The 16,795-nt window shown below is 39.2% G+C and overlaps 1 protein-coding gene across 1 annotated transcript in view; it reads right to left on the bottom strand.

The window, feature by feature from the left end:
- The window catches only part of LOC308138869 (protocadherin-15-like), a gene marked incomplete at both ends in the record, with an annotated part of 142,041 nt that overhangs the window by 47,944 nt on the left and 77,302 nt on the right, over positions 1 to 16,795 (bottom strand). Inside the window, 5 exon segments of the mRNA XM_080508153.1 lie at positions 3,788 to 3,900; positions 5,576 to 5,716; positions 10,398 to 10,514; positions 12,748 to 12,978; positions 15,280 to 15,585. Coding sequence (XP_080364279.1) covers positions 3,788 to 3,900; positions 5,576 to 5,716; positions 10,398 to 10,514; positions 12,748 to 12,978; positions 15,280 to 15,585 — 908 coding nt within the window.

Here is a 16,795-nt window from a genome sequence, read left to right as displayed (position 1 = left end):
TTTGGAGTAGATTTAGAAGGGGAAGCGCTGTGGGCGAGATAAGCAGCACAAAAAACTGCTCAGATCGCAGGTTTGTAGCATCGGGCTCTAGAAGTAGCCTCAGTACAAGAAGGGAAGATTCACATAGTGAGTCCGTGCTGGATAGCAGCTTAGTCCTCGTCTCTCGCCCTTTCTCACACACACATAAATACACACAAATTTGGGATGCTCCGATCCTGGTTTTTTTCACTTCTGGTCTGATCCGCGAATTTAGATATCTGCTACCGATAATCTTCTGCTACCAGAGCTATGTCTGCATTACTATTATTATTATCATTATTGTTGATTTGATATGAGGCTGTAATAAACTCCTTTCTCCAGTCAAGTATGAAATGTACAAATGTATGCATGTATTCTCCCAAAAGGCAACTTGAGGTTAGTATAAGGTCAGAAAAGGAAACCGTACAAAGTATATTTGTTCAATTTGGACAATGTGGGGGTCTGTGTGACATCATCATCTCATAATAAACTTGTTATATCTTTCAAACCTCACAATCACTTTATTCATCCCTGGAGAAATTCTTTAGCGATGCAGCACAAACAGCAGTGTTTCCAGTACGAACGCAGCACAAATGATTGGGACTATGGAGTCATTTCAGCAACAGTAAAGCACAGACGAGGCTTCATGGATCAGAAATCTCCACAGGCTGGATCAGAAATTTCCGATCCATAAATTACGTTGATATAGGAAACCAATGCCGGTACAGGATCGGATTGCCTCATCTCTAACACAAACGGTACTAAAGAATTCCCTAAAAGGTGTCTGGATGCATCATGCTTAAACAAAAAAAGCAAAAAACTAAATCATTCAATGTGATTTCAAACTGGGACTTACCATCTTGGCCTATGTACATTAATGGTAATTAATCTCAATATGTATTTAATGGAATAAAAATGGATTTAGCGAAAAGTAATTAATTTACAATAAGTTGAGCCTGACCACAATCATCAATCAAATTTAAAATGCAATTTTGAGACACAGAGCCTATGATTGTCTTTAATTTAGAGTAATACAGAAATGTATTGCATCAAAATAGTCACTGATAATTTCTTCCAAGGCTTCATTAACAGCACATCAACAGAACATATCAGGAAGCAATGGATGAGTGGACAGAACAAACAAAAAAAATTACAGAAATAAAAGAGGAACAAGGTAAAACAAATACATCTTGAGAGGAAAAAAGCAATCAGAAGGGCATTCAAAATAAAGTATTTCACTTAAATGAACACTGCTCTGATCTGTAGAGTTGAGCAGATAATACAAAGCTGTTTCCCAGAATCCTACAGTTTTCCAGAAACCTACAGAGAATTCTCCTGAGTGAAACGAGAGCGCTGCATAAATTATGACTTGTTTTTCACAAGTAATTGAAATATTATATAATGTTTTCTATAACCTCAGAAAGGTTTAGATTATTTCCTGAAATAAAAGCATCATCTTCTTCTTCTGATGTAATAACATTTTGCACATATTCAGTAGATGTATATGAATAACTCAAGCTGTGTTTATCTTTTTAGTCTATTACCATCGAAGAAATATATCAGCATGTTTTCTTTTTATTTTTACTCCATTGTGTCCAGTTCATGCTGAGAGGTTTGCATACACTTTGCTGTCAGCATTATTACTATGGACGGAGGCTGATGAGGCCAGTCAGACTCAGTCATACAGTGCACTTCTGAACTGCAGGACTGAAACAAAGAGAGCTAAGAGGCTTAAAACTGTGAAGCTGCCAAATTGTGTGATTATTCCTTGTAGGGTCAAGAATTAAAAAACAAACAAACAAAAAAAAAAATTAAATGGTGTTCCTAGGCATGGCATCAACAACAATACTTAATCTAGTGTGTTTAAGCCAAACAATTGGTTAATCCCCCCCAAAATGATAAAACGCCATAGTTGTTTTTGATTCAAGAATGGTACTTTTGAAAAAGTGAGTGGCAACATGCTGTTACAGTAACCACTACAGCATAAGCTATTTGTGTTAGCCAACAATGACTGGGAGCCCCTCATTTCCCTCTGACAGATGGAGAGGACCAACCATAAAGCACGAGAAGAAATCATTAAGTCAGCCAAAACCCTGCAGGGTTGTTTTAATTGTGTGCGCTGGAGCTGTAGGCATGGCATACCTGATTGCTGCTATAACTAACTGCCTTCATGGAGACAGACGAGATCTTCTGTGGACGGTTAGAGAGTGATTTGTGTTCAGAAGATTCCTTGGGGAGACGGCAACGTGGAGAGATAGAGAGGGGCAGGATGGAGGAGACAGTTCACTGCAGCGTGAGCAGATTGGATACTCTCCACTGGAGAGAACCTTGTCCAGCAGGAGAGGCTCGAGCACCTGGCTAATGCTTTCATGGCTCATAATTTACAGCAGGCCTGCCACTGTGTATGGTGAGCATTGTCAGTGTGACACCCTACAGAGGTCTGTGCCTGTGGTCCCGACCTTCTGTGCGCGTTTCAGACAGACCGCTCATTCACAGCTTTAATCAATGGCCTTTCAGCTGCTACGCCGCTGTTCCTGTGTATCAATCATTGGATAAAGCTGAGCAACAGAAGAACGTGAGCTCACACACAAAGTGCTGGATTATAAACCATCAGGAAAGCATTTACGTGATAAGCACATGCACACATACTGATCTGTGTAACGAAATACACATTTGCAGTGACACATTCACTCAGTTGAAGATTAACCAAAGACAGTGTGATGAGCAGAACGATAAACCTGCGCAAAAAAACGCAGAAAAAAAAAACCCCCAAACACTCCAAGTGAGGTGTTGACAGGTCAGGCAGGACTCACATCCCCGGACTTATGTGTAGAAGCATATCAAACTCCCTTAAACTCTGCCAAGGCGCTGAACTATACGACTGAGACACAAGCTAGTAAATCAATCCACTTAAAGTAAGCTTTTCTTTAAGCATCCCGTGACTGCATTGTGCCAGGTAACTGCCATCGGGCCTTGAAACCTTACAATACGGCTAGGATGCCGAGATACTACAGCGCGACATAATCGACAGCAACTGTGACCGCATTTCATCATTACACAAGATTTTTCAAAGCAGTTTCTTTGCCTTGTTAATAATCCTCAGGGCCTTTTGTAATTAGAAAACATTTCTTGGCCTCCTCCTGACTTATGGCATCCATAATGCACAGGGCAAACCGTGCTTAGCCTTGGGCCAATATCACGAGTAAATAACATGTGAGGCAGTCAGTCATCGCAAAACAGCCAAAAATATGTTTCCTCATCTCTTATCTCTGCAGGTCTAACAGTTCAAAACTGTTAAATCCTGTCAAAAGAGACTTTCAATAAACTCGGAGGTGAGCCCAGGTTTTCCCACAAATATGGTTTACAACAGTGATGATATGCAGGATCTACCCTAAAGCGGCAACATATATTCACACATAAAACCCATATCAGTCATGCAGCGAGACAACAGCATGACAAGATGGAGTCACTTGACCGAGTGTTGATAACAAGGACGCAATAATGCACAGACAGCTACTGTTATAAAATAAAATAAATGCACATGCAGCCAGTTCAAAGTGAAATATAAAATTCATCAAGTGATTAAATATTAACCAAAGTATTATAGAGCCTCAATGGAATATGCGCCCGCAAGATGTAAATGTGTGTGAAGTTGTTCTGGTCCAATTTCTGCTGCCTTTTCCAGTGTCTCTCCCTGTCTGAGCTGCTCTTTGGTGTGTGAAGCTACATGTGGAGGCAGCTGCATCAACAGTGTGTCAGGGGTACTTACCTGTACTCCTCCTGGGTGAAGATTGGGATGCGAGAAGGCTGCAGGACAGTGATCTCTACCAAAGTGCTGTTGGACTTCACCGGCTCCCCGTCGTCGAAGGCTATCACAAACAACTGCAGTGGGCAAGAGAACACATGTAAAACAACAAACGCATGCAAATGCGAGCAGGAAACTGTTACATTTTTAAAGCATACTATTACTCGTGACACAAATAATTCCATCTTTGAGGGTGCCAGAGACTTTTTGTGGACATGCTCTGCATTCTAATAAAGACCGACTGGCAAAATAGGATCTGGCGAGCTGCCTGAAAAGCTCCCAGAGAGTGAGTATGAATGTATTGATCTACATTTATAGACTGTTGAGAATAGGGCTGGTGGGGGGTGGGGTGAGAGAGAGAGAGAGAGAGAGAGAGAGAGAGAGAGAGAGAGAGAGAGAGAGAGAGAGTGGGGGGGGCACAGGCAAGTGTTTTTAAAACAGCAAGGAATGGAAAGAGACAATAAATGACATTCTAAAGATAAACTGATGGCTTCTGAGGGAATGAACACATTAGGGCCTAATATCCCACATGAGCTGCTTCACAATCGCCACCTATAGAGATGTCTATACAAGGTCACCTCAAGTTGGTAAAACATGGCTATTCAAGTCCCTTGTGAGGGTGGCTGCTCGATCTATAGGAAAACTCAATATCAGCAGTCACAAAGACAAAAGAGTCAATGGAATGAACACCAACATTAGTCAGTGAACTTTGTGCAAGCAAGACTCTCTGATTCACAATCAATATCCACATGTGCAATCAATTATTATGTCCCGCACCACGCAAGAAAACCAACAATAAGGGCAAATAATAAAACTAACATGTGCAAAGGGATGTACAGTATATAGTGTTTCTGAACATTGAATTTTTTGTGACTATCACACTCAGGCCTACTGCCACCATGACATCATAAATGTACATATAAAATCACTGCTGCCTGAGAATGGAGTGGTTTTTGCTATATTACCAACATATTTAAAAGCTAAGTTATCTCACTTGGCACACTGCTCAATTTACAGTTGCTGGCTCCTTCATTATCAAACTAATCGTAGAGTAATAATAATTGAGTGCACACGGTAATCATTTGTGATACAAACCTAAATCTCACAAAATGACTCTGCGGAGGAATTTAAACCAAACTGTTCAGGTAAGGAATTGCCAAGTTCACAGATTACACCACCATCATTGGCTTGATCTACAAGAGTGGTGAATAGTACAGTCAGTACCATCTCCAGCTGGAAATGCAAAATACTGTAGAGATGAGGGTGTACAGGAGTACACCACTCAATTATCATCCTGAACAACACAGCATCTACTGTGGATTACTTCTGGTTCTTAGGATCCACTATCTCTCTGTACTGGTTGTGGACCTCCAATAGAGAAACTGTCTAGAAAAAGGCCCAGCAGAGGTCATACCCTTCTGTGGCAACTTAGCAAGTTTAACTTATCAATAAAAATATTTAAAAAAAAAACATCTTCTGCTCTTAAAACAAGACGTGACCAGACTCAAACAGGCAGCAGAAAGGATTATTGGTCCGAATCTTCACTCCACCCAAGATCTGTAGTAATCCAGGGCCTTTCTGTACATCTGTCACATCCAAGACAAAAAAACTTTTTAAACTCCTCCCATCTGGTAGTAGTTAAACGGCTCTGTTTTCCAACACAGCCCACACAGACAGCTTCCTCCCCCAGGCTGCTGTTCTCAGAAACTCCCGGAATCACCCGAGTTGATTCTAATATCCACAGTCACTCACTTGAAAAGTGACGCTGGGTTCTTCATTGAGATTGACCTTCGTGATGACTCTTCCCGTTTCCTCTTCCACCTCAAAGATGCTCCCACTATATGGTGACCTGTCCAGGTCCACTCTGTAACGGACAAAACTGGCTGGAGTACCCTGAAGAAAAGAGGTGGGACAAAATCAGTTTCATAAAAACCTCCTTGTCTGGACATCACCTTTTGTCAAAAGTGGAAAAAATTGAAAGCATTCCTCAGTAATAAATTCTTGGAGAAAACATTAGATGATCATTTATTCATCCAACAATGGGGACATTCTAAATAGACAGACACATATTTAAACTCCCCCAACACAGCACTCTAAAAAGGAACAGAAAAAAAAACGCTTTGCCACAATGAAAGAGCCTTTTCAGACAAGCAAGTTGCTCCAGTTTTACAAATTCATATCATCACAGCTGCAAGCTTTTGAACTCTAGGGCAATAACAAGGTGAATAATTCCTCATCTCCTTACCGTGCAAGACACCCATGACTTATTGGGACAATAAATGTTAACTTATCTACACACAAAACTATTTTTCCTTGGTCCACTGCAAAATAAACTGAAGCATATTTGGGTTGTGTTCACCTTTTTCACATATTTCATAGTTCACATATTTTTGCATGATAGAGAAGTAACTTGTATTTGATGATTGTGCAATGAATTGTGTTCACAGACACTCATTTATGGAAATGTTCCTGAGTCTGTACAGTGGTTTTAAGTGCAAAGTCAGGCTTCTTATCAATACAGGAGTTCCTAAGATTCAGACATTGGTCTAAAGCCTTGATATCCAGTCATAGTCAAGATCTTTGGACAAGTAAACCAAACTAGGTACAAAATGCTTCTCCAACTAGTTCAACATACTTTTGTTCATTTTCCTTTTCCTGTCCAAACCATTTGAGATCTGTTGTGCTCATCAAATTAAGAATAAGCAAATAATGTATGTGAAATGGCAACACGGTATACTTTTAACATGTGTTATTTTTCTCTGGAATAAAATGGATTATGTAACTTAATTTTCTAATCTTTGCATAATGTCTTCATTCATGCATTCAATCGAGCATTTTACAGTAAAGTCTACAGAACATACACAGATTAAGTTGTGCTTATGGATTCTTTGTATCTTTAAAAGCTGTATGTCAATCTGTCAGCTGTGGAATCATAATGTCACTATAGGGACAAATAAGATTTATACCTGGTCAGAAATATTCACTAAGGTAAAAAAACAAAAAAAAAACACAAAGATCACTGAGCACTCTATTCGCCCTTGTTTGTTTCTTAGTCCAGCATATAACATTTTTTTAATTCATGTATTTTATTATAGGGACAGTGCATAGTAGCATACATTTCTGCAAAATATGCCAGAATTTGCTTAATGGCTATGTTTCGTCTGTAGTCCCTGGACAATTGTTATGTGCCATCCTAAAGGGTAAAAAAAGGGAAATAACATTGTCAAATGAAACTAATTTGTCCAATATTTCCATGTGTATTCAGGACAAGATAGTATAGCCATACTGTTACAATAAAGATGCATTTAAAATGTGATTGTCTAATTAAGTGACGCAGCAGAAGTGGCAAACTGTTGTTCTCATGTACTCTGAAAAATTACCCATCTTCTGTCATCCATATGAAAAACTCTTAGCTTGTCATGACCCCCATTAGTCTCATCCTCATATTTGAAATCTTATACAAGCTCATTCAACCTGTTCCTTTTATATCAAATAAAAACCTCTCCATTAAATCCATCTTTTTTTCTCTCATCAGTAACGCACGCTCATTCATTAGACAGTCTGGATTTTATTATGACCCTTTGATTATGATTAATCACGGTTCCTGATTAGTAATCATCTCTATAAGCTTATCTTGTTCCAGTGTCGTCCCTTTGGACACTAAAACCTCACAAATTTTAAATAAGCTTATTGAAGCTTGCTGGAGCAGATTTTACTCCCCGGGGACGGGGTACAACCCAGGGCAGGAAAGTGAGGTAAATCCTCTTGTAGTGTGAATACCTTCGGGAGACTTACAGGCACAAATCTATCACTAAGAGGTTTCAAAACTATCGAGGTGAACTCAGTAAGGGGATTCTTGAAGAAAATAAAGCATTCTTCCTAAAAGCTCCTCAAATTGTTTTCTCTCGTGTGAAGATGTGGTGTGAGGTCAAGATCAGAAACAACAAAAACACGTCCCACAGACCACTCGAATGTACGAACTCCTCGGCGATGACAGCAGGTTAAAAATCCTTGGCTCAAAGCTGAACATACAATCAGTGAGTCAGTCAGTCAGATAACAGCACTCAGCCTCCTTCTCCTCTATTTATGTTATTTGCTTTGCTCTTTGAAACCCCTACGTTGACCAGAACTCCACTATATCAAAAGCATACCATACAGAAGCTTTTCCGTGCTATATTCAATGTATATATATAAAAAAAAAAAAGGAAAAGGAAATTGTTGGTAGACTGCAGAGTTTCAAAGTGATAGACTCAGGAAATGTAAAGACTTAGAGATGATGGACAAAAACAAGCCCAACTGTGAGTGGAGTGTGCTTACAGCGTGAGTTTACCTTGTTTCTGTCCGCAGACATTCTTAGATGTACAACACTTTCTCTTGTATGGCATGTAACTAACAGACTATGAATATTTTATATTCACCACTAGAGTGAACTCACCGCGCTATTAACATTGCAGACGAGTAAAAAAAATGCAGACAAACTGTAGTTTGAGTACAAAAAAAAAAAAACACCTCTCTTGCTGCTACCGAGTGAGAGGTTTTCAAAAAGGATTAATGTCCAAATGTGGCTTTGATAGATGTATTTCTTTTCCAATAAAAGTCTAACTCTCTTCAATAAATAAAAGCTAGATGATTGAGGGAAGTACTAGAACTGTCACTCGATATCTAAAAAATACACAGCACAGTGGCATAACTTCAATCAGGAGTGGAACAAATTTAAGGCATTATTTTGGTCATTTCAGACATGAAAGTAGATTTGCGAAGTGACTAAAACACGTGGGGAAAATTGAAAACACAAGAAGCAGTAAGAGTGAATTTTATCTGTGGTCGGAAACTAAAGTCTTATTTTTGACAAATGAGACTTTCTTATTGAAAGAGACTTGAACTTTTGTACTCAAAAGCAAAATGTGCTTCTGGAACATTTGTGTCTACCATAATCATACAGTTCATTGGAGCCGACATTATTACACTATGTAAAATGCCTTAAAAAATAAATAAATAAATATATATATATACATACATACATACATACATACATACATACATACATATTATTTGAGTTACCAGGTGGTGGAGTGAAAATAGTTTTGTGAATTTATTTTAGGAATTAAAATACTTTTTTCAACCTCTCTCTTTTTCCTTGCTGCTCTTTGGCTTTGCCAAAGCCGTTTTGAATACAGACAAAAAATAGACACTAAAGACACTTTATAAATAACACTTTTTTTTTACGGGTTACGTCTACCCCAAAGAATAGTATATTGTCTTGAAATAAATCAATGCATAACATATGTCTGACATGATCTACTTCCTTCTTTCTCTCTTCGGCTGTCTGGATTTTATACGACTCTCCGTAGCAGTGAGAGAGCATGTGAGCATGCATTTGTTTGTGCATTTAGTACGCAATAGACAAGACTAAGCTCTGCTCCATCAAGCGGAGGTGTCGATGACAGCCATCCTGTCAATAAACCACTTTGAGCTCCCATATCCAGGTCAATAAGAGACTGGGTTAGTCAGCCCCTGTTAGGAAATCTAATCCCCCTGTCAGTCAAACCATTTCTCTGTGTCACTCCTGTGCATGATGCGCAGCCTCTGTGCTCATGGTAACACAATATCTTATTTGTGCTTTAGTGCTGTTGAATATTTTTTGGAAGAAGTAATGAGAGAAAAAGCACAAGCTCAAATAAAAAAAAAGACTGTCATTCTGGATATGTTCCATCACCCACAGACGACACTGACAGGCATCCACATCACTCTGTGTTTATGCGCTGCAGAAAGAGCACAAGCTTATCCAGTCCTGGTGAGGTACCACCAGCAGGACAACCATTATTAAAAAGCATCCTGGTGCAGTTTTACAAGTTTTCACGGAAAAACCCCCCAAAACAAAACAAAAAACAACATTCAGGGCCGAAAGGTATTTGAGCAAAGCTCAGAAGTCACTGAGATCTTCTCATTCACTTTATTTCCTCAGAATATTTGAGAATAAATTGCCAAAGTAACTAAGAGCCCTACGAGGGAAGTCTCCGTAAACAAAAGTGAAACCAAAAGAAAAGGAGGATGTAAGCAAGAGGACTGCTGACTCACAAAGTGCAATGAAATATTAAGGTGGGTGGGGATGCCAGTAAAAAGAGTTCATCTGCGGTAAATGACGTGCAGTTCGGAGTTGTCAGAGTGTGTACTCGCCATAAAACTTCTTGTCACAACACTATGTCACACACTTTTTCATCTGTCATTGTGTAATTTTGGTCTTTGGTTTCCCTCCGACTCAAATAAATAAATATATAATAGCTCCATTCCCAAGGCAACCCGCTTAGATATAGTGAGGTAGAGAACTTTGAGGAAACATGACACCGTCTGAGGCAACGGCTCGATGACTCACACAAGTGAGGATGCTAAGCAAGATCCTCTTACAGCAGGAGATAGAACAATGGGGGATGACACAATGAATCTCTAATGGGAGCGACATGGCCCTAAAATAATATTTAAAATGCATCATGTGATCAACATGCAATTAAAAAAGAAATTGTATCATCTTCCTTGTTTATGATGCATATTTGATAAATAATTTGTGCATACTCACCGGTGGGTCCTGATCCTCTGCAAACACAGTTGTAATGACCGTTCCTTTCTCTGCATTAGGAGCTACCATGCCCCTATACAAGTCTTGGCTGAAAATGGGGGAGAAGTCATTCATGTCCTAAAGAGAAAAAAAAAAGTGGTTAGTAGTTATTACATGACTGATTACGCACAATATTATTTTGCAGTAAGTCTTCAGTTACATTCCAGTTGATAGCAACAGAGGAACAGCAATGACATTAAAATGAACTGTTTGTCTTATCTATCTGAGAAGTGAATGTCATCACAATAATAAATGCATATATAATCGTAAGACCATTACAAATGAAGATGATACTGCGATAAAACTATCTAGAAACACTTCACACAAATAAAAGGAATTGTCCTATATAATACAATGTTTCTTGGAAATGACTTATGATCTTTGAATAAACTATGATGAAGTTGAAAACTAATGTGAATTTAAGAAATGTGGGAAAATGTATTAAAATAATGCAAATATACAAAAAAGAAATCACAGAAAATAGAAAATATAACAATTTAGGTGATAATTTAATGGTTGAATGAACTATTCATTGGGTAATTCATAATTCACTGTGAGGGATGGATCTTTCAAACCAGTTCTGAAAACACACAGGAGCATTGTTTTGATAAATCCTAAGATAAGATAAGTCATTATTGCCATTGCACAGTTGCACATTGTATGCCTGCACAACAAAATTAAGACCTCCTGACAAACCACACAAGAAAGCTGACAGGATATCATGAAATTGTGAGGCATTTCAAATTCTAGTGCTGACTCTTATAACCAGACAAAACAAATAACGAGATAACGATCGATGGCTCACAGTGTCTTCCATTTTTCTCCTGCCTATATGAAACTCTATATCGGTGATGAAATGGTTTTGATAATGCTCAGTGATTTACTCCTCACCGCAATACATGAGAATTTCAACACATCAACCGTAGCTTTTAATCACCTTCTTCCTGTAAATAATGCATAGAGTAGAGTTTACCTCGTTCTCAAAGAAAAGAAATCTTGATAGCTGCATGGCAATGAAAGCTCAGAGGGCCCTTCATATATTTCTCAGGAATTCAATGGGCAACATTGTGTTCTTTACGCTCAGTGATGGAGGAGGGCGCCTTTTGTTGATCTAAACACAAGTTTCCGAGCAGAAAATCTATGATCCAGATCTTGCTTTGAACAACAAAGGCTGATGCCCAGGCTGCAAGTGTTTCCAAGCACACTATTAGCAGGATGTCCCCACAGTACATGCTTGCTTACAATATGCATGGTACTACATGTCCGTATACACACGGCGATTGAAGGCCAACCATGCACCCACACTCACAAGCACACACAGTTCTACAAATCCAACGTGAATAAAGAAGGAAAAAGTTTGTACAGTTCAATCGGAACAGCGAGACAAGAAGGACACTCAATCCAGCACAGCGGGGTGTTTGATAAAAAAAACAACAACAACAAAACAAGGGAGAAAAACCCGTCAAGCACAGGGAACATCAAATAATACTGTGGTGTTGTTACATGAAGAAGAGAGTCGAATCAGCTCCATCTTTAGTCTACAGGAAGGCTGCATGAATCTATTAGGCTCACATCTGCCATTTGAAAAGGCTGACATTGGTTTGATATCAGCGGTTGTGCAATGCCTTATCCTTTCACGCGCCATGTCTGGGTGACAGCACAAAGAATGCCACAAAGCTCGTCCTTATCAGAGGACAAACTCACTCCACAGGTTGGCAGACCACGCGGCGAGCATGCTTATTAAAACTTGGGCACTTCCTGCTTTCCTGTGTAATGTCGATTTTGAGACAGTCACTGGAGGAGGATGGATTCAGAGATGAATGCATACACACTTTGAGGAAATACACCACACAACTATTGACGCATACACACAAATAATATCACGACACAAGGCGTCTAATCCTTTGGTTGGGATTCAGCTGTTAATCGCATGAAAGGCTGGAAAGGGAACACAAGCTCCTGAAAAACCTGACATAATTGCTGTCACAAAGCTAATGAGTCATTCAGATCTGGAATAGCACTGTGTGAAATACACAAGCACCTATCCATCAACCCTCTTTTTCTGGTTGTGCTATGAGGATGAGCTGTTCAGGAGGCCAACATGTTATATAAAAGGGAAGTTATCTGCCTTTAAAAGAAAAAGAGTAAACTGAATAATAAACAACAGCAGTGCAGGGAAAATGATGTCATATGTCTCACATAGTGACTCGCCACATATGCACGGGCAGTGCTGCGACTCCAAAGGGACAATGAGGATAGATGAAAGAACCACAAGGAGGTAATGGCAGACTGACTTTTGGAAGGCTCTTACCGTGATGCGGACCGTGACAGTGGCTTGCCCTGGGGGCATGACCCCTCCTTGGTCGACAGCTTCCACCTGGAAAGTGTACGAGGTCCCCATGCCCATAGCTGCCAGGTCCTCAAAATCCAGGGTCTGCACCACAGCCAACTCCCCTGTGATTGCGTTCAGAGAAAACAGCTGCCTGGCCGATTCAGTCTTGATCCGATAAGTGACGTTAGAGAAAAGGTCTGAATCCACCGCCTGTGAGATGAAGAACCAAACGAGAGGAATACATTAAAAGAAAACACACAATATTTGAGTAACAAAAAAAGATTGATAAAAGCAGAAATAACTCAAAATAAGATATTGCACTCGCATATAAGCTGATGGGTTTAATAAGTACACGATTAATATTTATGTTTCTATTTTAAAACTGCGTTTTATGCTGTAGGGGTTAGCTACATCCATCATTAATCGGGTGGTTATGATTAAATTAAGCCACAAAGGACAAATTGAGTTCATTGCATTAAATCACAAATCTTTAAGTAGCAATAATTTGCAAGGCAATGAGATCTGTCTGTCTCCAGGTGTCAACATAGTGATGAACTAAAAGGCTGACCAAAATGTAAAGTGCCTTTTACCCACATTTAGTTGAGATAGACTCAAGTCACTACTATCATAACGTGTATGATGTGGGTATAGAAGATGAATATATAATTTTGGGGGGTAACAACATTAATTGTATTAACAATGAAGACAAAGAATGCATGCTGATGCTTGTTCATCAAACACAGAATTCAGCTGAGGATGATGTGAATCTCGAGTTTGGCAGGAGAGAAATTCACACATGCACCTACTCTATCATATAATTCATGATTTGAGGTGATCACAAATCACATCTAAGGCTTGTCGAGTGCTGTGTGAGTTCCCATCAATGCATGTTTTGCATTCCCTGTGCACCTTTGTTTAGAAACCTGAAATATGAATTCTGTGCTTAACTCAGCCTCAACAAATCATATTTAATTCCATAAAATACAATTATTTTTGAAGCCTTTATTTGCATTGAAAAAGTGGTTGCTAACAATGCTCACAACATGGCCTTTAAAGCCTCGCCTGCACTCAAGCTCTGTAAAAGTATTGTCACTCAAGCTTCTCAACCTTTAATTTTATCAGTTGATTTCGAGTCCATTTGGAAAGTAAACACAAATTAAGTATTTGGCTCAGCAACGATAAGTCATGAGACTGTGGTGTGATTTTATGGCCTAATATGGGTATTGTTCAGACAAGTAATGTTTAGTTGTAAAGATTAAATTGCTGCAACCAGTATGGGCTTTTTTTGAACACGCAGCTCAGAAAAACAAAACAAAAAAACAAAACACTGATTTTTTTTTTGTATTAGTATTGCTATTGTGGGAGCCACTTTAATGCCAGAATCTGCAAACACACTTAATTCACATTGTTAAAAGGAAAATGCATCAGGTTTCCCCACAATGCAGCCTATACTTTGCCACTGTTTTGCCACTAACACCACAGTTTTTCTCAAATTCATCTTAGAGGAGTCTATCAAGGTCATTACAATATATACTTTTTTATATCTGTAAAAAAAATGGTGCTCGGAATAAGTCAGAACCTGCAGTTATTAATAAAGGGAAAGTCAACTATCAAATCAAGAAAATATGAAAAAAGTCAATATTACTATCATAAATAGAAAAATGGATGGACTGGAATGCCTCTTGGTATTCATGTTGTCCCTATGTCCACAACATGGGTTATTAGTGCAAATCAAAATGTTCGTTCAAGTATAAGCTACATGCTTTAATCTACCAATGTAAACCAGTTCTTTGTCTTTTTTGTGAGGAAAGGTCTGGTCTATCTCACTTTTGCTCTTTACATGTCTTGACTGCTGCCCCCGTCTGTTTAGAGTTGATGGAGGTGTCGCCGTCTTGGAGATTAATAGTGTCACAGTGCCACTGTCACTCACGCTCCTCAGCCCCCTCCCTACCACTCACCCCCCCCTCCAGCTTTATCCCCTCCAGGAGATGTCACTCACAATATGCCAGCAATTACTTGCCCTTCTGCTAGTATTTGCTCTGCACGCACATGGCTTCTCTTTACATTATGCACCAACATTCGACTGTGTCGAAACTATCCAATAAGTTAAAGCGGACCAATCAAAAAAAAGAGTTGGTTTTTTCCCCTCAAAATGTATCCCAAAATGAATTAGTCTGTCGGGCTGGAGAAGAAAAAGCTACCAAAAGCCAGTTAATGCTTGGAAAAAAAAAACAGTATTAGGTTTAGTCCTATCCGAAAATGGCCAGAAAGCCGCCACAACAGCTGAAAGCTGTTTTTCTTTCCCTGTATGTTAGGATTGTATATGCTACTGTCTGAGAAAGCATTTGTCTGGAAGCGCTTGACATTTTAAACACTAAAACGCCTGCTCTTAAAGGCAGGAGATGCTAAAAGGCTGTTAACACAAGTAACTACGTAATATGAAGGGAGACAGGAGAAAAAAAAATGAGACAACAACTCTTGCTGTAAATACTTGCACTTGAAATTGCTTACACTGAGCTTCAAGATGACCGTTCCCACAGGGCTGTTCTCGGGAACGTTCACCACATAAGTTTGCTGTGAGAAGACTGGGCTATTATCATCGATATCCGTGACCTGGATGGAGAGGGTCAGAGTGGTCCGTCGAGGGTCCACTGCACCGTCTGAGGCCTCTACCACTAAGTCATAGTGGTTCCTTAGCTCCCGGTCAAGTGGCACTCTTGTGTAGATGCTTCCATTCGTACCGATTAGAAATAAATCTGGATGATTCACAATCCGATATTGCACCTGGCCATTAGCTCCGGCATCTGGATCGGTGGCCTGTGGAAAGAGAATATAATTGGAGGTTCAGCTCCGGGAAGATTAATGATAACCTTGTAGTCGTGCAGGGATACAAGAAGTATTAATATCTGGGCAGCATGCCTTTGGAGGGTGTTGCTTAAATTGGTCTTTAGTTTCAATTCCAATGTTGGGCTTTGTTACACCACACATTTGATGTATATTAAGTAAGTCCAGGAGATGTGGGAAAAGTACACGCATTGTTTATGGTAGAAGTAAGAAAATACAATTTATACCTTTATTGATACACAATTCAAGACACATTGGACCTTTTTTTGGTGGTGGTGGTGATAATGTTAGTATGAGGTCATAATCTAACACAGGTAGGCAGAAATCCACAAAACAAGTGAATCAAGTGGCAGATTTACATTTGTCTCATCTACTATGGAGTCAATAAACTAAATCACTTTTAAAACTGCATGGTAAAATCGTAAATAGCTTCCACTGATATAGTGCTTTGCATTGTAGATCATATTCACCAAGAAACTCTGATGATGGTTGTCATACAAAGTGCTCAAACTCAACCGCCATTGAGATCAATGTGATCGATGTCTTGCTCATGGACACTGGGACAATAGAGACAACCTACTCCACCAAATAAACCAATATAGTATATAGTACACAGCTGGCAATACAATGTAAAACTATAGTTTTTGAAATAGACACAGGAAAAAGTCTCGGCATTCACTTATGATTGATGTTACTTTATCCACAAAAAAATAAAGATACCTTTAAAATTCCCATAACTCCCTGCACAGAGAGATAAAGCAAACACATAACAGATATTATCCAATGGAGGAGTAATAGTTTGTTAATGTGATGTCAATTGAAGCGTAAACAGTCGTGAATGATTCCTGAATCAAGTCAAGTGAAAGTGGGCTGCGTACAACCTGTGAGAAAAGCTGCAAATCCATTTCGCTCTTATCAAGGACAGAAAAGAGATACATATTCACAGACACAACAACGTATGAATACCTGATTTTACCTGAGGAAAGCAGAGGTGTCATGCTTAGGATAAACAGCAGCTGTTGTAAATTTGATCCATTACATGATCCATTAGAGCGCGGTTTTATCTTAATACCTCGTATATATTTACAGAGGTTTACTTAGAAAGCCGCATAAGCTACAGCGCAGAGGCAGAGCCAAAAACAACTATCATATTTCTTGAGATTGAGATTAAAGGCAGACTGGA

The sequence above is a fragment of the Blennius ocellaris genome, assembly GCF_963422515.1.
Source record: "Blennius ocellaris genome assembly, chromosome: 13".
Lineage (NCBI taxonomy): Eukaryota > Metazoa > Chordata > Actinopteri > Blenniiformes > Blenniidae > Blennius > Blennius ocellaris.
The sequence above is the reverse complement of the archived record's forward strand: the minus strand, read 5'-3'. Positions and strand labels throughout refer to the sequence as shown.